The sequence below is a fragment of the Podarcis tiliguerta genome (genome assembly GCF_965153285.1).
Source record: "Podarcis tiliguerta genome assembly, chromosome: 13".
Classification (NCBI taxonomy): Eukaryota; Metazoa; Chordata; class Lepidosauria; order Squamata; family Lacertidae; genus Podarcis; species Podarcis tiliguerta.
Genome location: NC_139546.1, coordinates 47,723,701 through 47,745,673, shown reverse-complemented (window position 1 = coordinate 47,745,673; position 21,973 = coordinate 47,723,701). Strand labels below are relative to the sequence as shown.

Below are 21,973 nucleotides of genomic sequence, written 5' to 3'. Positions count from 1 at the left end.
AGGAAGGCAAGGACACATTGTGGTTTAAACAAGCGAACCTGGGGCATCTGAGTGAGCAAAATCCTGCTCTGCATGCAGAAAATTCAACAACAACAATAATAATAATTTATTTATACCCTGCCCATCTGGCTGGGCTTCCCCAGCCACTCTGGGCACAACAACAACAACAACAATAATAATAATAATTTATTTATACCCCGCCCATCTGGCTGGGCTTCCCCAGCCACTCTGGGCGGCTTCCAAAAAAAATATTAAAATGCTGTAATACATCAAACATTAAAAGCTTCCCTAAACAGGGCTGCCTTCAGATGTCTTGTAGAAGTCTGGTAGTTGTTGTTCTCTTTGACATCTGGTGGGAGGGCATTCCACAGGGCGGGCGCCACCACCAAGAAGGCCCTCTGTCTGGTTCCCTGTAACCTCACTTCTCGCAATGAGGGAACCGCCAGAAGGCCCTCGGAGCTGGACCTCAGTGTCCGGGCGGAACGATGGGGGTGGAGACGCTCCTTCAGGTATACTGGACCGAGGCCGTTTAGGGCTTTAAAGGTCAACTCTTTCTGCTTGTGGTTCTCAGAAACTGGTATTCTGTGGCCTACCCCGAACCAGAAGAGGCATGAAAGGGGCGGAGGAGAGGTTGGCTGCATGCAGGCGCAGTCTCCGATTCCTTGGGGGAAACCATGAGGAGGAGGAGAGGACTTTCAGTCTCGGCAAATGATTTTCATGGAGGAAGACCACCAGGAACGAGCAGCTATGCTCATGAGGCCTGACATTCAACCAAGTCTGTTGAGGTCGTGTTTTTGCTGATGAAGAGTTAACGCCATCTTTGAAGTGTCTGATTACTGACTGCTCCTTTGACGTAGAGGGAGAGAACAGCCATTGTTGTCATGGGCCAGGAATTTGCTTCACCTGCTGAGCAGCAGCCTGAAGGGGCAGGAAGCAGAGGACTCCACCTGCTGCTGATCAGCCTTCTTGCTCCTGATGTGAACCAACTGGCTCTGAAACAGGGTTTCCAGCCTCAGGCAGTTGCTGGAAATGACATTTGTTGTTCCTGGCCACACCTTGCTGCTTCTTGCTTCTTGTGACCCTTGACTTTCTTGACCCCCGGATCGTCTGAGTAAGTGAACTGAGATACTCCTGACCTTAGGACTGGACTGGACCTTGTACACAGACTCTGCCTCCAGCCAAGTACCCCCCCCCCAATACTTGGCTGTTTGGCTGACCTCTCCCACCACTGAGCTCTGCTGTGGCCAGGCAGCAAGGGACGACAACCATTGTCCCCAGTGACCGCTGAGAGTCTTGTTCTGCGTGAATTTGTCTAACCCTCGTTTGTGTTTCTATACAGCCAGATCACACAGTATAATAAGGCATTGTGCAGCAATATATATATAGTGGTACCTCGGGTTACATACGCTTCAGGTTACATACGCTTCAGGTTACAGACTCCACTAACCCAGAAATAGTACCTCAGGTTAAGAACTTTGCTTCAGGATGAGAACAGAAATCGTGCTCCGGTGGTGTGGCAGCAGCAGGAGGCCCCATTAGCTAAAGTGGTGCTTCAGGTTAAGAACAGTTTTAGGTTAAGAACGGACCTCCAGAACGAATTAAGTACTTAACCCGAGGTACTACTGTACATGGTAAAAACCTAACAACATTAAAAACGGTACAAAGTTTAAAGCTTTCCGAGGTGGTGGCTATCACACAAATAGTCTGGGCCTCCCTCCAGCAGAGGGCAGCAGAGCCCATGGACGTGGCACTGGAAGCTTGAACCAGTCTTAGGTTTGTCATGGCAATCATGTGAGAATGTTGCGGGAAACTAGTTTCTCAGAAGTCCTGGGAGCTAGCTAGCCTGTTACCCTACACCAGCCATCCTCACTCTGGCGATGTCCACGTGCTGAAGGTCCCATCCGCACTATGCATTTAAAGCAGTATCATACCGCTTTAAACAGAAATGGCTTCCCCAAGAGAACCCTGGGAAGTGTAGTTAAAGGCGCTGAGAGTAATGAAGAAGCCACTATTCTCAGAGCAACAGGCAAGGCACAGAAATGCTCTCATCCTTCTAGGCCTTCGTGTCTCTACTTTGTTCAGCCCAGGCACTGAGGTCCAGCTCCGAGGGCCTTCTGGCAGTTCCCTCACTTCAAGAAGTGAAGTTACAGGGAACCAGGCAGAGGGCCTTCTCGGTGGTGGCGCCCGCCCTGTGGAACGCTCTCCCATCAAGGAAATAAACAACTACCTGACTTTTAGAAGACTGAAGGCAGCCCTGTACAGGGATGTTTTTAATGTCAGGTGTATGTCTTACTGTCTTTTTATATTTTGTTGGATGCTGGCTAGAGTGGCTTGGGCAAACCAGTCAGCTAGGCAGGGTAAAAATATAATAAATAATAATAATAATAATAATAATAATAATAATAATAATAATAATAATAATAATGATGATGATCATGTCATTGTCCTTTCCATGTATTAGGGTTTTGCCCCATGACATCATGAGGTCCCCCTTGGCCTGAGGTCTCAAAGACGGCTCAGGGACAGAGCTTTTCACGCAGACAGTCCCAGGAGCTGGGAACACCCCCTGTCTGAAACCCTGGGCGCCTGTTGCCAGTCAGTGTACAAAATGCTGAGCTAGATAGACCAAAAGGTCCGACTCAAAAAAGAAGCTCATTCTTGTTCGAATCCTACAATACTTTTTTCTTCTTGCTTTACTCATAAAATCAAAGAGATCTTGTTCAGTGTTGCGAAATCCTCCATTTTGATTTGCCATATTTAATATTCTATATTATTTTAATGAATGTTGAATGTTATTTCACTTGCATATTGTATATTGTATTAGGCATATTGTCTGATTTTTATTATGTTAGCCGCTCTGAGCCCGGCTTTGGCCGAGGAGAGCAGGATACAAATAAAATTATTGTTATTGTTATTGTCAACCTTAAGGGGTCTTTCTGTGTTCCAGAGACCCAGCAACCCGAGAGAGGGGAGCCCTCAAAGTGGCCAGCTGGAAAACATAATGGTGGAATAGAGTCTTAACGCGCACGTACACAGTGTTTTTGGAGCGACAGGCTGCAGGGCGGCCGAGTGGCGGGTGCTCACCTTAATGCCTCCACGGGCATTTTGATGCCTGACAGGTTCACATAGGTGAGGGAATAGGCACTGCAGAAAAACTGCTTGAGAGATGGCTGCAGTCCCTTTCCTTTCCTGCAGAGGGAGACAGAGGAATAATAATAATAATAATAATAATAATAATAATAATAATTTTTATTTATACCCCGCCCTCCCCAGCCAAGACCGGGCTCAGGTCGGCTAACACCCGATATAAAAACAATTGATTGAAACACAACTTAAAAACAATATTAAAATACAACATTGAAACATTAAAACACAGCCTCATTTCAGTGGAAACTCAAAAACTTTTTGGGGATGAAAATGTCAAGTCTCCACCAAGGCTAACTATCCAGACTGGTCCTACGTGGGCCAGAAAAAAGCCAGGGAAGTCCCCAAATAGGAGATCCATCACAGAAGGAGAAAGGAAAAAAGAAAGAGGGGGAGGGAATCAAATTGATCCCAAGCCAAAGGCCATCAGAGAAGCCATTTATCCCACCCCCACCCCGCCACCGCCGCTCTGAGCATCCAGAAGTCGAACCGACCGGAGGGTCTCCCGGAAAGAGGTTAGAGAGACGAGCGGAGTTCCTTACCTGTGGGAGAAGGTGTTCCGTGCCAGGTTGAGGTAGCTAAGCCGTGGGCAGCAGCCGTGCAACAGCGCCCCAAAGAGCTATGGGGACAGATAGACAAGACAGACAGACAGCCAAAAGGAGGAAGCATTTTTACTTGGCATTGTAGGAGATGATATAAATAGACAGGATTGTAAGTTGTTTTTCTATGCAATGACGGCAGCAAGAATATTATTGGCTCAGAAATGGAAACAAGAAGAATTACCATCGAAAGAAGAATGGAGGATGAAACTGACGGACTATGCAGAGTTAGATAAATTAACAGGAAGGATTCGAAACCTGCGGGACCAGAGATTCTTAGAAGACTAGAATAAATATACAAACTATTTGAAAAATAATGGTAATGAACAGACTACACTAGTAGGATTGCAAGAAGTTTTGTAAGGAGGATTATTTGAAATATTGCAAGAAGGACTATGAGGAGAATGATTACCGTATTTTTTGCTCTATAAGACTCACTTTTTCCCTGCTAAAAAGTAAGGGGAAATGTGTGTGCGTCTTATGCAGCGAATGCAGGCTGCAGAGCTATCCCAGAAGCCAGAACAGCAAGAGGGATTGCTGCTTTCGCTGCGCAGTGATCCCTCTTGTTGTTCTGGCTTCTGAGATTCAGAATTTTTTTTTCTTGTTTTCCTCCTCCAAAATTAGGTGCGTCTTATGATCTGGTGCGCCTTATAGAGCGAAAAATACGGTAGTTAATGATATTTAAGAGTAATAGAGAAATTAAGAAATGTAGAACAAGCGATAAAAACGGAAAATCATCAGAGGAGTTGACGGAAGTCAAAAATATTGTAAAAGATAAGAAATGATGTTATATGAATGTTGGAAATGATATGTTGAAAAAACAAAAAAAAATATTTTTTTTAAAAAAAGGACACTCAAGAGGAGGAGAAGTGAGCGATTATCCCGGTCGCCAAGGGGCTGGGGCCATCACTCTTTCCTGCATTGGCAGGCTTTCCACGTCACCCTTGCCCCCGCCCCCGGAGTCTGCGGCTCTCTTAAAACCTTACGGCATCCACGGCGCAGTCTGTGGACGAGAGGTCCAGGTGAACCAGTGCATTGGGCTGGGCCAGGAAGGAATAGAAGCCCTAAAAAAGAGGGGAAAGGAAAGGGGTGAGGGGGCGAAGTACAGTGGTGCCCCGCAAGACGAATGCCTCGCAAGACGGAAAACCCGCTAGATGAAAGGGTTTTCCGTTTTGGAGGTGCTTCGCAAAACGAATTTGCTATGGGCTTGCTTCGCAAGACGAAAATGTCTTGCGATTCCTGGGGGGTTTTTTCCGCTCCCTACCCCCTTTTTCTAAGGCACTAAGCTGCTAATAGCCTTTTAGCAGCTAATCCGCTAATCCCTTAAGCCTTTAATAGCCGCTAATAGCCGCTAAACCGCTAATAGCGCTAATCCGCTAATCTGCTAATGGGCTTGCTTCGCAAGACGAAAAAACCGCTAGACGAAGAGACTCACGGAACGGATTCTTTTCGTCTTGCGAGGCACCACTGTACGTGGAGCGGTGGTGACACCAGGCAAAACAACCACGTCAAACCCGGAAGTGCGTGTCCCTTTTTTTGGATTACAATCCATTTTTTTGGATTACAACCCCCTTTTTTGGGGGGGGGGAGGCCCCATTGGCGAAAGCGCGCCTTGGGTTACAACCTGTTTTGGTTTACAACCGGACCTCCGGAACAGATTATGGTTGTAAACCAAGGTACCACTGTATTTTGTATAGCTAGCCATCTAGCTATATCGGCATTTATGCTGTATTTGATTCCTTTGCCATGGCTTGCGGCTGATGCAAATAAAGATTTTTATCTATCAATCTTTAGATGGTCACGGCTTCCCCCAAAGCATCCTGGGAGCTGTAGTTTAAGGGGGCCAAGAGTTGTGAGGAAATGCCTATTCCCCTCGCAGAGTTACAATTCTCAGAGCGTCTCAACAGTCGCTCTCTTCCCAGGGAACTCTGGGAATCGTAGTACTGTGAGGGCAATACATGTCTCTGAACAACTCTCAGCACCTTCACTGGACTACAGCTCCCAGAATGCTTTGGGGGACACCTAAAGCAGTATCACAGAGCACTAAATGTATCATGCAAATGTAGCCAGGGTGATAACACTGAGGAAACAAAGCAGAACAACTAGGAAAGCAGAGCTATGTATGGCCGTCCAAGACAAATGCACCACATTTGTGTCACCGCAAAAGTTGCAGGCCGGGGTCACTCACATTCGCCTCCTCCGTCCCCAGTAACCCTGGGTTTTTGCTCAGGTCAAGATGGCGGAGGGAGCTGGTGAAGGCTGGGTTGGCTCCAAAAGTCTGGCACAGAATGGCGAGTCCTGGGAAAGGAAAACAGGCCCACAAACTGTCACTACCGTTCAATTTATGTAGCTCTTTGGACGCTTCCCCATCTGCAACTCATGAGGGAAGTGGTTCGCGATTATTACTTAAAAAAAAAATAAACCTCATCAACATTCCTCAGCATCTGAGTCTGAATTTCTCCTTATAAACCTGTTCCTTGTACGCAATTTTGCCTAATACACCCATTCCCCCCCCCCCATATAAATGCTATCTTCACAATATATGCATTTCTGCGCACATTTTACCTCAAGTCTCTGCTTTTATTTTTTTTGGTACAAATTATTCGGCCAAAGAGCTCCACTGCAAAATTCAGAGATAACGTCAATTTTTGAAGGATGGCTAAATTTCGGTTTGCATATTATTTCGCGAAGTGCAAATTAGGTTTATCCTTAAATAAGAAATGAGTTGAATTTGTCCCCCACCCCTAGTAGTGAGTCAGTCTTATTGGGGAATTCAGTGCAGCTTACTTCTGAGTAAACGTGCCTGGGACTGCACAGCCCTAGGCCTCTGGCCCTCCAGATGTTTCAGGACTACAACTCCCATCATGCCTCATTCCATGGGCCATGTTGACTGAGGTGCCTGTGCCCTAGATGCCTGGCTCAGTTTGCCTCACATTGCCTCTGCCTGGCAGCTGCATGACAGGCAGAAACCCAACTGGTGAAGCCCCTCCCCAGGTCAGATAAATCTTTGGTTTTTTCAGTCATGAGGCAGCCGGTAATTGTCAAAAACATAATAGAACAAATAAACAAACAAATGAATTTCGACTTAATGCGTCAATCTACTAAATACTGCAGCTAATAATAATAATATAGGAACCGCCTGAGGATGCCTTTAAATGCAAACTGGACCAAAAGTGCTATGAAAGCTCCTTTTTTCCTCTGCCCACTGAGCTTGCCACATTCCAAAAAGAGAAAATCCAGACACACAAGTTTTTGATTAATTTTTTAGGAAGTTCCCTCCCCCAAAAAACCCAAGTCTTCCAACAAAGGTTGCCATATGTCAGTTTTTACCGGTTTACCGGTTTTGTAAATTCTGTCTGGATGCAATTTCCGACAGATGAATCCCAGATATTGTGGGATGTGATCCATGAGAGGCAGTCAAGTACAACATTCCTTGAAATGCTAGAGAAGACATGCAAGGGGATGTTTGGTCCAGCCAGTCGAAACTTCCTGTTCCTCCTGGCTGGAGCATCCTTCCTTTGGCATGTGTTAGAAGGTGGGCGTGGCCTAACCTGTCCAGGTAACAAAAGGATGAGTCACGCAGCAACCTTTCCCTTTTTTGACTTCCTCCTTCGTTTGACCAACTTTTAGCTAGGACTGCTCTGCTAGCAGAAGCACTGGGATTATTCCTCCATGTGGGGTAGATCCACATGTACATATTTGTAACTAAGTCTGCCTTCAGGAATCCAACTGTGAACTGATGTAAGTAAACTTCTTTTACTGACTTTGAATAAGATTGTGGCGTCTTTATTCTTCTAAGAGGGATTCAAGGGAACTTGCCAGGAACGTGCAATTCAATCTGAGACAGACTGAATTGTGTAATAGTGAGAGGCTCGCACGAGCCTGCAACCAGCTATCCGCTGTGCATGTAAAAAGGGGGAATGTAACTCTGCTAAGTAAAGGAACTTGCTAGTACAAGTTAGGAAGGATTTCTTTTTTAAGGGACCCCTGACCATTAGGTCCAGTCGTGACCGACTCTGGGGTTGCGGCACTCATCCCACTTTATTGGCCAAGGGAGCCGGCGTACAGCTTCCGGGTCATGTGGCCAGCATGACTAAGCCACTTCTGGCGAACCAGAGCAGCGCATGGAAATGCCTTTTACCTTCCCGCCGGAACGGTACCTGTTTATCTACTTGCACTGGCGTGCTTTCGAACTGCTAGGTTGGCAGGAGCTGGGACCAAGCAACGGGAGCTCACCCCGTCACAGGAATTTGAACTGCCGACCTTCTGATTGGCAAGTCCTAGGCTCTGTGGTTTAACCCACAGCGCCACCCGCGTCCCGAACAGGAAGGCTCTTAATAAACAATATACCCTCTCCTGCCACCCTGAACATTCCCACAGGTATGTATGGGAAATTCTGGCATCTCTAGCTTGCCCACCCCTGCCAAGCGTACCTTTAGCAGTGATGCTGGTTTTGGAAAGGCAAAGTTTGCTGAGGCCTTTGGGGAAACACAGAAGCTGCTGGCTCAAGGCGCTGAGACCTGTTCAAGGGGGACGAGAAGCAAAGTGGGGCGAGGATGAGCAAAGAGCAGAGAAGCTTTTTTTTACCCCCAAAGGCCTTGTTGGTTCAGGATCCCTCCTCACCTTTGTCCTCCAAGGGGTTGTGGGAGAGGGTGAGGGCATGGAGGACGGCGTTTGGGTTCTCCGCCAGGACGCAGGCCAGTTTCAGGGCGAAATCTCTGCAAAAGCACCCGTAGAGATAAAAACAAGTGAGAGGAAAGCTCCCCAGCAGGGAATTCACAGGGGAAGCTAAATTGAATCAAGGGGTTCAGGGCCAAGGTGAGACAGGAGTGAGATCTCCTTTCATAATTAAGATGATTGCATTTGTTCATATACACCCTTGTGCAAATTAATTGAAACAAAGCATGTTTTCGATCTTACTCATAATCCTGTACAGTGGTACCTCAGGTTAGATATGCTTCAGGTTACAGACTCTGCTAACCCAGAAATAGTACCTCAGGTTAAGAACTTTGCTTCAGGATGAAAACAGAAATCACGTGGCAGCAGCAGGAGGCCCCATTAGCTAAAGTGGTGCTTCAGGTTAAGAACAGTTTCAGGTTAAGAACGGACCTCCGGAACGAATTAAGTACGTAACCAGAGGTACCACTGTACTCAAAACAAACACGAAAAGTCAGTTGATCATTATGGTGTCGGAAGCCGGCAGCCAATAGAAGGAATGATGCGCTCACCGCAATATACTGAGATTCTACAAAAGCGTGTTACTCCAGAGCTGGGAAAGAGGTAAACTGGCAATAATGGGATACTGCAGCAAGACCTAGTTCCCTGTCACACATCGAAAGTGGTGAAGAAATTCATGACAGACCAGCAAATACAGGTACTTGATTGGCCAGGGAATTCCCAGGACGTAAATCCCATTGAGAATTTGTGGGCTATGTGCAAAAGTCGCCTCCATGCAGTAGACCGTATGACTATGGAGAAGCTCATTCAGGCGCTGATTCAAGTGTGGTACAGGGATCCGAAAATCAACAGGGACTGTTCAAAACTAGTAGACTCCATGCCAAACCGTGTTCAAATGCTGCTTAAAAACAGCGGAGGTAATATCTGTTACTAATGTACTTTTTGTGAGTTTTGTACATGTATATGTGAGTTTTGTACAATAAACTACAATGTTTGTTTCAATTAATTTGCACAAAGGTATATGACAGCTTCTTCTTTTTTGAACACACATGCATATACCACCAATCGCTTTCTTGAGATCTGCTGTACTCAAGAGCGCAAAGACTCCCGGACGCAAAACTGCACACACAACACTAAAACCAGGTTTAAACCCTTCCAGAATTAAAAATTGTCACCAAGGGTGGAAGAGGGTGGTGTGAAAGGACGGCTTTCTGTCAGGATTGCAGCTGGGGAAGGGAAGGGTTAAACCTCCGCTTTCTGCGTGCTGAGTTCCCAACGAAAATGGGGATATGAAGCAAAATAAAAGCAGATTAATCTGTTCAGGATGCGATGAGGGTGCTTCCGGACGAGAGTATATTTGGAATGGGTGTCATTCAGGCATTGAAAGGGGTCGTCCCCCACACCCTGTGTCCACGTGACGCTGTCATCGTCCAAAGGCCAGCCAATATTTTTTCAATGATATATAATGAATTGAAAAATATGTTTAAAATAACGTTTGTAAAGAAGAAGAAGAAACAGCTTTCCTTTTGGGAATTATAGGGACAAAACTACCCGAACTATATAGAATTGGCAAAAAATACCCATGACCCTGAGAGCCATACCCATGACCCTGAGGTACAGCTGTGTGTGTGTGTGTGTGTGTGTGTGTGTATGTGTATGAGGCATAGGCAAACTCGGCCCTCCAGATGTTTTGGGACTACAACTCCCATGATCCCTAGCTAACAGGACCAGTGGTCAAGGATGATGGGAATTGTAGTCTCAAAACATCTGGAGGGCCAAGTTTGGGGGTGCCTGGTGTGGATGGATGGATAGATAGATAGATAGATAGATAGATGATAGTGGAAGTCTTAAGTCAGGTGAATATCATCCTTCCACAAGGTCTCAGTACTGGTTTTTTTTTCACAAAGAAAGAAATGACTATCTCCCCTTGCAAGAAAACCAGAATAAACTTCAATTTTGCCCATTCCAAACCATGGTAAACAAGGCTGCTAGTATATGCGCTCGTATACTCAACTGATATTCATTTTACAGGTTGTTTTCCCCCCTTAAACCCATCTTTTAGCGTATACACACCTTTGCAAGGCCATAAGTTTTTATTGCGGCAACGCAGCAAAGCCCCAGAGTATTCAAAGAATCGAGGGATTGCAGAGTTGGAAGGGACCCTAAGGATCATTTAGTCCAACCCGCTGCAATGCAGGAATAGGCAGCTGCCCCATATGGGGAGGAAAACCTGCAACCTTCAAATGACATTACTGGGATTTATGAATATTTCTTTGAAAAGGTGTGCATGTGCAGGTACAGAAAGACCTGCATTACGTGCCCAGAACAGGAAATGTCAGGGGATATGATCCGCCAAGCCCCTCCCATTCCACCAAGCCCCTCCCATTCCCCTAAGCCCCTCCCATTCCACCAAGCCCCTCCCACTGGTGCAGACTGCAAGCAATGAAATAGCAATAGAAATAGAAATAGGCTCTCTGCGACTGAAAGTATATCAGTTTGCAGAAAGTCCAGTGCTGAAGGTGCACACCGCAAAAATTGGACCCGACACTTTGCGGCATACCCTCAGCATCGCGCATGGGCTTGGCCCCGGCCGAAAGGCACCTGCCAAAACCTGAAGACTCTCTCTCCCCCGCCCCCAATCCGCATGCAGCGGCGCAAAGGTGAATCTAGCAATGCCTCACGTTTTTAACCCCGCATTGTCCAGCACCAGCTCCTCTAGGTGGTGGGATTTGCTCACCGTGTGAAGAACCTGTTCAGCGACCTCGGAACCCTAGGGGGGAAAGAAGAGGTGTGGGTGCCAGGGAAGGTTTTGGTGGGTGCTTCGAACGGGGTGGGAAGGGAGTAAACGGCGTGAGGCGACGCTCAGGGCAAACCTGGACCGAGCATCGCTTCTGTTGGAAGCCGCCCAGAGTGGCGGCAGAAACCCAGCTAGATGGGCAGGTACACATATTAAATTATTAAAGATAAAGGTAAAGGGACCCCTGACCAGCAGGACTAAGCCGCTTCTGGCGAACCAGAGCAGCGCACAGAAACGCCATTTACCTTCCCGCCAGAGTGGTACCTATTTATCTGCTTGCACTTTGACGTGCTTTCGAACTGCTAGGTGGGTAGGAGCAGGGACCGAGCAACGGGAGCTCACCCCGTCGCGGGGATTCGAACCGCTGACCTTCTGATCAGCAAGTCCAAGGCCCTGTTGTTTAACCCACAGCGCCACCCGCGTCCCTATTAAATTGTTATTATTATTACTATTATTATTGCCAAAGCTGGCAGCTATCCCTCTGAACTGGCACCTGTGCCTCTAAGACTGGCGGAGGAGCAACAATCCAAGGTGTGGGTTAGCCTAAGAGTGAAGCAAATTCTTTGTTCCGCGCACCCACTTGGTTCCTGTCAGTGGAGGCACTCGTTCTTTTCAAAATTTATTTCTAATTTACTGCATTTCTGCCCCACCTTTCTCCCTCCAAGGGGCTCAAAATGGTGCAAACAAGTTCTCCCTGCTCATTTAAATTCCCACAACAACCTTTTGAGGTAGGCCAGGCTGAGAGGCAGGGACACGGGTGGCGCTGTGGGTTAAACCACAGAGCCTAGGACTTGCCGATCAGAAGGTCGGCGGTTCAAATCCCCGTGACGGGGAGAGCTCCTGTTGCTCGGTCCCTGCTCCTGCCAACCTACCAGTTCGAAAGCACATCAAAGTGCAAGTAGATAAATAGGTACCGCTCCGGTGGGAAGGTAAACGGCGTTTCCATGCGCTGCTCTGGTTCACCAGAAGCAGCTTAGTCATGTTGGCCACATGACCCAGAAGCTGTACGCCGGCTCCCTCGGCCAATAAAGCGAGATGAGCACCACAACCCCAGAGTCAGCCACGACTGGACCTAATGGTCAGGGGTCCCTTTACCTTTACCTTAGGCTGAGAGGCAGTGAGACTGACCCAGGGTCACCCAGTAGTGAGCTTTGTAGGCCGAGCGGGAAATTGAACCCTGGTCTCTCCCAGATCCTAGTCTGGCACACTAACCACTACACTGCACTGCTGTCGGCCAGCCCCGGACTTGCCTTCCTGCTTAACAACCAGTCCCAGGGATTGTCACTGGCTGTCAGAATTCCTCCTCCTTCGTCTCAAGAGTGGCCTTTGGAGGACTCGGCAGGGAGGAGGACCAAACTTGAATTACTTGGCTCTGCCAGTTGTGGGCTCTGGCGCCACCTAATGGTAGCCTCCCTGCCTCCCGACCCAATCGGCACCCAGCCACCTGCCCACAGTTTGGGAGACCTACCAGCCGCAAGTCCTTGCAGTAAAGTTTGGTGAACCACTGGTTGTATGCCAAAGCAGCCACGATCAAAGCCAAGTCCCTGGGAGGAGAAGCAGAAAGGGGGGAGAGGGAAATGGGATTAGGGGAGGGAGTGGCAAATCCTTGCCTGGACTGACTCCAGCTGCAAAAAGCTAAGGCTGCTGAGCCATCTTGGCTGCCTCTCAGTGCAGACTCAAGTCACGGGGCCTGAGCTTCTGCAGCCGCTTCTGTCCACCATGAACCACCACCGGCGACAGCAGCAGATACCGTCTATTCTGATTTTATTCTCTTGCTAACTTGTGCCGTTTGAAATGCGTGTTTTATATCCGACTTCCCTTAGCAATGTTTCGTTTCGACCTCTTTAATATTTCAGTGCCCTGTTAATTATGTTGCCCCAACAGGGCCGGATTTAGGTTTGAGGAGGCCCTAAGCTGAAGGTAATGGGGCCCTTTATATGTCCAGCTGTCCTTTGTCAACAACAAATTGTTGCTGTTGTTTGTGTTGAATATATGCTATACTTATGGACCTAATAGGTATCTAAAGCCATTTTATTTGTGTTTTATCTTGTATTTTGGAAATGTAGATCCAGGGTTTTTTTCCTTTTAATTTTTTGGGGGACCCTCAAGAGAGGGGGGCCCTAAGCTATAGTTTGTTTAGCTTATACATAAATCCGGCACTGGCTGTACACTTAATGCACATCGCTTCCCCTCAGGGGAAGCCTGGGAACTGCAGTTTGCCCCTCGCCCAAGCTACAATTCCCAGCACCCTCCACAAACAGCTCCCAGAATTCTCTGGGGGAAGATGTGCACTTTAAATGTATGGTGCAGGCGGCCTGGGTGCTTTACTAGGCAATCTTCACAACAGCCTTCCAAGGTTGGCCGGCACTATTAGACCCATACTGCAGATAGGAGGAGAGAGACTGAGGCACTTGCCTAGTGAGCGCATAGCAGTTTGAGGATGGATTTGAGGTCTGTGGGGCTACATAGAGGGTGGACCAGGGAAGGGATGGAGTAAGTGAGTTTTTAATGTTCTGTTCAAAGCTGCCCAGAGTGGCTGGGGAAACCCAGCCAGATGGATGGGGTAGAAATACTTTATTATTATTATTATTATTATTATTATTATTATTATTAACAGAGATGGTTTTACGTGGCTTCTCCTCACCGGCTTTCCAGGTGACAGAAATCGAGGAGGTTGAATTCCCGGTTGTCTTCGGAATGGTAAATTGTGTCAACGTCCTACAGCGCCAGGGATAAGACGGTAGCCAGAAAGACAAGAGATCAATTGATGATTAATATAGTTTCCCTTAAGGAGCTCAGGGCAACATAAAAAGGTTTTCTCCTCCTGTCCTGTCCCCCCACAACAATCCTGTGAGGTAGGCTCAAGATGAGCCAGTGAGTTTCAGAGTTTTGAATGGAGGAAGAGGTAAACCCACCAGAAAAACCAAGATAATATATCCATCTTCATACACCCACAAAACACGCATGAAACCATTCTGCTGCCAGATCTTCTCCACCCCCCAGGTTCTCTATTTCCAGCTCAAACTTCCCGCTACAACCCCCCCCCCAAAAAAACCACACACATATTTTTCCAAGGCTGCCGTCATCACTGACTGTGGCCTAGATTTGCCTGTCACATTCGCCCAAAAACCTCCCAGAGCAGATTTGCATATTGTTTTTGAGCAGAAGAGCAGGAAGCGAGGGTTTCGGAAACCGAGCAAAGGTGCCTCAATTTGCACCAAACCCCTGGGCGAGGCGGAAGGGGGGGGGGACCACCACCCCGTGCGAGTTACTCCACCTAAAAGGCCTTGTGGCGAGCAAGGAGGTGAGAAAGCCACAAAGCAGCCACATCCTGAGCAATTGCTACTTTTCTGGCGGTTTCTCTTCCAGGATACAATCGCTAACTCCCTTGCTCTGGCGAAGGGGGGGTCTCTCTGCTCAAGGTTATCGGAGAGGGCGCCTCCGAATCGGGTCCACCGACTTACCCACTGCACCTCCTCGCGGCAAGAGTGTCCGTTGTAGTCGCAGAGAGCCGCGTAGGTTTCCGAAAAGCCTCCTGAGGAAAAGCAAAAGGGCGCATATTATCGCTCAGGATCCTCCGTACAAAGGCCTCGTTCTTGTAAACGTTCTCGTCTTTCAGCTAACTGTTACTCCAAGTAGACCTACTGGAATTCACAGGCCTGAATTCGCCACGGCTGTTCAACCCGGCGGGTGTGCTCTGAGGAAAAGCCAGTGGAATACAACCCGAACGTCTGGCGTAAGTCCTACTCAGAGAAGACCCACAGAAATGAATTGACACGGCCAACTTGTTTGTATCTTGCATTCTCATTTCAAAAAAGTTGGTGTACATGGTTCTCCCCTCCTGGTGAGGAAAACTTGAATCCAACCCAGTGTTTTCCTTTCCCTTTATTTTTTTACTTTTTTTAAAATATGAAAATCATTGTCATTGAGAAAAGATAATAATTATTAAAGCCACTATGATAAAAGCCGATGGGCAATAGGAATATTTCAATTGTACATTATTATCAGCAGTCTAAAGAGATGTCTAAACGAAACGGACAAGTATAAACAGGTCAGATTTTCATCCAACCAGGATTGCCTTTCCAATCTTGCAGCATAAGTCTCTTAACTGGTTTTTATGTCCGTCTGTTAAGTCCTATGAAACCGCTGCAGAGACTGAAGCTTCCCACAGCTGCCTAAGTCCCCTTCTCTGCAAAGTTTTCCCCAAGAAATCTGAGATTGTGCCTGCGTGACACTAATTTCTCCTTCGCCCTCTTCATGCCTCTCCCGGTTCTTCCTCCCTGCAAAATGCATTTCTTTAGCCAAGGTGTGTGGCAAATTGCAGTCAACCATAACTATGCACGAGTGCTAGTTAATGCGTGAAGGGGTTAAGACCACAGAGGCAGATTCCTAGACTCAGCTAGGTCACACCCCCTTTTCTCCAATGAGGGGAAGTGAAGCCTTCTCTTCCTGTTCCTTCCTTTCTGTGCCATTTCATCCACCAGGGAGGAGGTTTTCTCCAAGCTCGGAGCATGTGTTTGAAGATATCTTTCTGTATTTTCTACCAAAGAATATTCTGCCTGTGTTCTTCTTGCTGCTGCTTGGATAAATGCACAAATGTGACTTTTGGAACATTTTGTAAGTAAAGCATTTTAAGCTTACTAAACTGGTGTGGTCTGATCAGTGCTTGGAGGGGTAGAAAATGGGGGGCGCTGTATGCAACTAAACGGGATATGAAAGGGGTTCAAGAGGCTACGTTCTCCACGATACTGCTGCTTAACGTCGTGAGTTTAAATTCTGCTGGTGGGGCTCCTCTTCTGCTGAAGAGTGTGTAAAGCCAAGCATTTTGAATCTAGACACCCACCGATTCTTTGGTTATTCACCCCACACGTGTGGGTCACAGGATCATATATCCCCCTACCCACCCACCCAATATCGACTGCTGTTAAATAGCTGGTGTGCTACCTTTATCTGCAAGCATGCCGGTTTGCGCAGGAGAAGCAAAAGGAAGCCTTGCCCCATGCAAAACAGCATGTGGAACTCAAAGCCACAAGACGCAGCGGCAAAGGCTGGCTCAGAAGAGCTTTGAAAATCTATCAGACTAGAGGTTCCCAAACTGTGGTCTGTGGACCACCAGCAATCCACAAACTTCATTCAGGTGGTTTGTGGATTTGGTGTTTGGAGACGGGAGCGGCACACCCGTCGCATTCAAGGCTCCTATTGATTTGCAATTGGATCTTTATCACTCACATTTCGTTTTATTGTATTGCAATTTGGATTCTGTGGGATTGAAATCGCAATACGATAAAATGCAGGATGTGAGAAATAAAGGGAGCGATTAAAAAAAAGATTAAGAATCATTCATTTCCTAGCACAGCGCATTACAAATGCTACCACAGGCAGAAAAACAATTTAAGTGGTCCATCAAGACCCGTAGCAATTTTCAAGTCATCCGTTGGGGGGTGTGGATTGGGGAGCCACTGTCAAATTCAATCCAAACCTCCCCAAAAATGGAATCTCTTAGGCCAGCAAACATTTTCAGTAGGGGGGGCCGGTCCACTGTCCCTCAGATCTTGTGGGGGGCCGGACTATATTTTGGGGTGTGTGTGTGGAATGAATGAATTCCTATGCCCCACAAATAACCCAGAGATGCATTTTTAATAAAAGCACACATTCTACTCATGTAAAACTACCAGACAGGCCCCACAAATAACTCAGAGTTTAAATTATTTTTTTTAAAGGACACATTCTACTCATGTAAAAACACGGCCTCAGAGTAAGCAGGCAAGTGGGTGAGGGAGTCCGGCCAGTCAGTCTGCCAGTGCTTGCTGTTGGGAATGAACAGGTGGGAACCTGGGCAGGCAGGCAGACAGGCGCTGTGCTGGCCTTTCTTGGGCTTGCTGTGTGCAATGCCTGCCTGGGAGCTGAGTGCCCAGTGCTGAGGGGGAGCCTTTCCACCACGCAGGCCTGGCAGTGCCCGCTGCTGCCTCCCAAAGTGAGTAAGGTGCTGGCCTCAGCCCTTGCTGCTAATAATAATAATAAATAATAATAATAATAATTTATACCCCGCCCTCCCCGGCAGAGCCGTGCTCAGGGCAGCTAACACCAATAAAATTACAATAAAACGTAATAGAAAAAGAAAAAAAACAGTTAATTAAAATATGGGTTAAAATATGGGTTAAAATACAATTTAAAATGCAGCCTCATTTTAGTAGTAGCCCTTTCTCCTCCTGTGATGAGGCTGCATTTTAATGTTTCAATGTTTTAATGTTGTATTTTAATCTTGTTTTTAAGTTGTATTCATTCAACTTGTTTTTATTATTGCTTGTTAGCCGCCCTGAGCCCGGCCTTGCCTGGGGAGGGCAGGGTATAAATAATTTTTTTACTATTATTATTGTTGTTGTTGTTGTTGTTTTTTAGTCGTTTAGTCGTGTCCGACTCTTCGTGACCCCATCAAATCCATAAGGGGAGGGAAACATAAGGGTCAGACTGAGTCCAAACCAAAGGCCAGGCAGAACAGCTCCGTCTTGCAGGCCCTGCGGAAAGATGTCAAGTCCCGAAGGGCCCTGATCTCTTGTGACAGAGTGTTCCACCAAGTCGGGGCCAGTACTGAAAAGGCCCTGGCCCTAGTTGAGACCAATCTAACCACCTTGCGACCTGGGACCTCCAAAGTGTTGTCATTTGTGGACCTTAAGGTCCTCCGCGGGGAATACCAGGAGAGGCAGTCCCGTAGGTACGTGGGTCCTAGGCCGCATACGACCCACATTGGGAGTGCACAGACAAGTCCCAGGCCCCTGTGGGGCAGTGTGAAGAAGCACCTCTCTTTGGGGCATGGCTCAGAGACCAGGAGCGGCTGCCCAGAGGACCCCCAAGGAGGGGAATCCGAGAGAAGGGCGTTTGAAAAGGGGTGAGGGGCTGCCCGCTTTGCTGTCAATGAATAACATAACTGGGCTCCTGAGCGCCACAGGGGTGCCGCAGAAAGAATGCAATTGATCAAGGGAGCCGTGGACTCAGAAAGGTTGAAAACCTCTATCAGCCTTGATGCAATATACCTTTGATTACCCGTTGTTAAGAGGCAGGCTTGAGAAAATGCCTCTGACTGCCAAGCCCGGGTTGTGGGCCTCCGAGGCCCATTTGGCTGCTAGCCCTGGAGACAGAAGGCTGGGCTAAATGCACTTTTCTGCCCGATCCAGGAAAGCAATTTGTGTTTTCTTCAGGACACCCCTTCCGGGATTCGGGTCAGTGGGTTAAGTGCATAATGCAGCGGCTGTAATTAAAATTTCATATAATTTCCTGTGAATGAGAGATCGCACCACCTGCCTCTCTGGGCCCTGGGAAGCGGGAGGAAAACCCTGGCAGGTTCCGGAACATTCCACACACCCAATGGCCGCCACCTCCCCTCCCTCGCCTCTCCATCTTCCCCCCTCACCGCAAATGCTGTGCGTCGTGGAGCTGGAGCTTTCAGAGTTGGGGGACATGTCCCGCGGCGTCTCTGGGGTCTCCACGGTCCCATGGCGTATGAGGCAGCTGCAACAAGGGGAGGAGAAGGAAGGCATTGCCTGAGTTATTTTGTTATCGTTTATTCGATTTATATACTGCCCTGTATCAAAAGATCTCAGTGTAATGGTGTATGACATTAGACACACATTTTACGGAGCATAGTACAGTGGTACCTCGGTTCTCGAACGTAATATGTTCCAGAAGACCGTTCGACTTCCGAAATGTTTGAAAACTGAGGCTGGCTGCAAGTTCAATTGGAAAAATGGAAAAACACGCAGCGGAATCTGTTCAGATTCCAAGGCATGTTCGAAAATGGAAGCAATTACTTCCGGGTTTTCGGTGTTCGAAAACCAAAACGTTCGGCTTCCGAGACGCTCAAAAACTGAGGTACCACTGTAATAAAAAAGCACAACAACGGACAGCATAACAATAAAATAATCATAGTAACAGTCTCACCGCCACCAAGCTTTAACTGATCTGATAGTCTTGTCTAAATACTGCATCACAAGAGCACGCCAAGTTATCGATCCATTGATCCACTCATCCATTCTCCAAGGAGCTTAAAGTGGTATCCATGCCCCCCCCACACACACATTTAATCCTCATAATAATCCACACCTTCCAACATTTCTCTGATGAAAACAGGGACATCCTAACCCGGTGAGATAGGTTAGGCTGGGAAACTGTGACTGTCTCAGGGTTACCTAGTGAAGATTCATAGCTGAGCAGAGATTTGAACTCCTAGGCCTACTCTCCATAAACCACTCTGCCACACTGCTGCATTGAAAATGCGAGGGATATGCGCACACCCCTGTAAATTTGGGGGTCGCCTCTTCCCTAACGCAGCGGTGGGGGACCCTTTTTGGTCCCTCCGGGTGTTGCCAAACTACAACTCCCACGAGTGCCGGCAAGCACTGCCAATGGCCAGCGATGACGGCAGCTGTAGTTCAGCAATGTCCAGAGGGCCAAACGTTTGCCCGCCCCGACCTAACAGCTTGTCGCCTGTTTGCCTGCCTCCTCCTTCCACTCTTTCAAAAAGGGGGTTTTTAAATCCCCCTGCAAGAGAACTCAGCTGTCTGGGTCAGGAAATGGAGCCCTACAAGTTGCTGGGGATTGCAAGCAGGGAGAGAGCTTTGCCACTGTTTCACGCTGGTCCTGTTTTTGGGCTTCGCGCTGTGGCCTCTGTGAGAACAGGATACTGGACTAGGTTTCCCACCCCCCACTCTTAGAATCATAGAATTGAGAAGTTGGAAGGGACCCCGAGGGTCATCTAGTCCAACCCCCCTGAAATGCAGGCATCCGGCCCACAGACGTCCATGGGTGGGCTCGAACCACCAACCTTCGGGTCAGCAGCCAGATGCATTGCCCATTGCACCACAGGGGCCTTTGACCTGTTCCAGCAGGGCTCTGCTTATGAGACACCAGCAGTGGGGGGCACCAGAACAACCTTGGGGTCACGCTTGCTGGGATTAAGGGTGAGGCATGACAAAATAACAACAACAACAACAACAACAACAACAACAACAACAATAATAATAAATTTTATTTATATCCCGCCCTCCCCAGCCGAAGCCGGGCTCAGGGCGGCTAACAACAATAAAACAGTACAACAGTACAACACAACACTCTAAAACCATTCATTATAAAATTAATTCAAATCAAACCAACAGCAACCATTGGGCTAGAAGTTCTGTGGGGATTGCCAAAGGAGGGGGTCAGGCTGTGCCCTGGCCAAAGGCCTGGTGGAACAGCTCTGTCTTGCAGGCCCTGCGGAAAGATGTCAAGTCCCGCAGGGCCCTAGTCTCTTGTGACAGAGCGTTCCACCAGATCGGGGCCACAGCCGAAAAAGCCCTGGCTCTGGTTGAGGCCAGCCTAACCTCTCTGTGGCCCGGGACCTTCAGGATGCTTTTGTTTGAAGACCGTAAGTTCCTCTGTGGGACATACCAGGAGAGGTGGTCTCGTAGGTACGGGGGGTGGCGGCTTTGGGGGCCAAGCCATCTCTGCCTCTGCAAGGATGTTGTTAACCCCAGAAGATAGAAATCAATTAGTGTGAAAACAATTTGGGGGGTGGGGGAGAAACCCCACTGTCAAAAGCTACATTTCTCAGCGGGCACAGGGTGGTCTCTCTCTGTGTGCCAGCCTATTCTAACCTCTAAATCAAGTTGAACTACAACTCCCAGCGCCCCTGGCGCCTGGCTGGAACGAACAGGAGTTGTGGGGCACACAAGAGAGAGTGAAGTGCATTCTGGGAGTTTGGAGATTCGCAGATATAAAGTGGTCTGAAGCACTCTCACGCCCTAGCATTTTTTTAAAAACCCACTTTAAAAAAGAGAAAGACTTTTTGTGGCTTGGAGAATGATGGGCTATGGATTGCTAATGGGGAGACGTCTAAAAGCATGAGAAGAGACTGGCAGCTGGATCAGGCCAGGGGCCCATCGAGTCCAGCAGCCTGTTCTCGCAGCGGCCAAGCAAGGAAAACCCGCAAGCAAGACCTGAGGGCAACAGAAACACGGCACTCCCCCTCCTGTGGCTTCCAGCAAGTGGTTTTCAGAAGCACCCAGCCTCCAGCCATGGAGCTATTGCGTAAACACCCTGCAGACAAATCAGAATTAATGCTGGGTGCGCAATGAAAGCTATGCACAAGCAGATCAGGATGAAAGCTCAAGAAATTGGATGTCTGGAGGGTATCGGGTGCGAGGGAAGGCTGCTAGTCTAGCCTTTAGCATCTCTGTGGTGAAAAGCCTATACATTCCACATTAGAATTTAGAAAGGGAAGTCAGTTCCACACAGACAAGAAAATAATAATAATAATAATAATAATAATAATAATAATAATAATAGTAATAATAATATATTATTTGTACCCTGCCCATCTGGCTGGGTTTCCCCAGGCACTCTGGGCGGCTTCCAACAAAGATTAAAAATACATTAAAATGTCACACATTAAAAACTTCCCTGAACAGGGCTGCCTTAAGATGTCTTCTGAATGTCAGGTAGTTGTTTATCTCTTTGACATCTGATGGGGGGGGCGTTCCACAGGGCGGGGGCCACTACCAAGAAGGCCCTCTGCCTGGTTCCCTGTAGCTTTGCTTCTCGCAATGAGGGAACCGCCAGAAGGCCCTCGGAGCTGGACCTCAGTGTCCGGGCCGAACGATGGGGGTGGAGACGCTCCTTCAGGTATACTGGGCCGAGGCCGTTTAGGGCTTTAAAAGTCAACACCAACACTTTGAATTGTGCTGTGCAATTCTGGCCTTTTCTATACAGTGGTACCTCGGGT

At 47.8% G+C, this 21,973-nt stretch overlaps 1 protein-coding gene across 1 annotated transcript in view; it reads right to left on the bottom strand.

Annotated features, from left to right (window-relative positions):
* CARMIL3 (capping protein regulator and myosin 1 linker 3) overlaps positions 1–21,973 on the bottom strand; it is an 84,991-nt gene that overhangs the window by 35,243 nt on the left and 27,775 nt on the right. The window contains exons 6-16 of the mRNA XM_083410027.1: positions 18,626–18,723; positions 14,682–14,752; positions 13,862–13,935; positions 12,686–12,761; positions 11,102–11,190; positions 8,367–8,461; positions 8,177–8,263; positions 5,932–6,041; positions 4,730–4,807; positions 3,687–3,763; positions 3,085–3,189 (exon numbers count right to left, since the gene is read on the bottom strand). Coding sequence (XP_083266153.1) covers positions 3,085–3,189; positions 3,687–3,763; positions 4,730–4,807; positions 5,932–6,041; positions 8,177–8,263; positions 8,367–8,461; positions 11,102–11,190; positions 12,686–12,761; positions 13,862–13,935; positions 14,682–14,752; positions 18,626–18,723 — 960 coding nt within the window. The remainder of the gene's footprint in view (positions 1–3,084; positions 3,190–3,686; positions 3,764–4,729; positions 4,808–5,931; positions 6,042–8,176; positions 8,264–8,366; positions 8,462–11,101; positions 11,191–12,685; positions 12,762–13,861; positions 13,936–14,681; positions 14,753–18,625; positions 18,724–21,973) is intronic.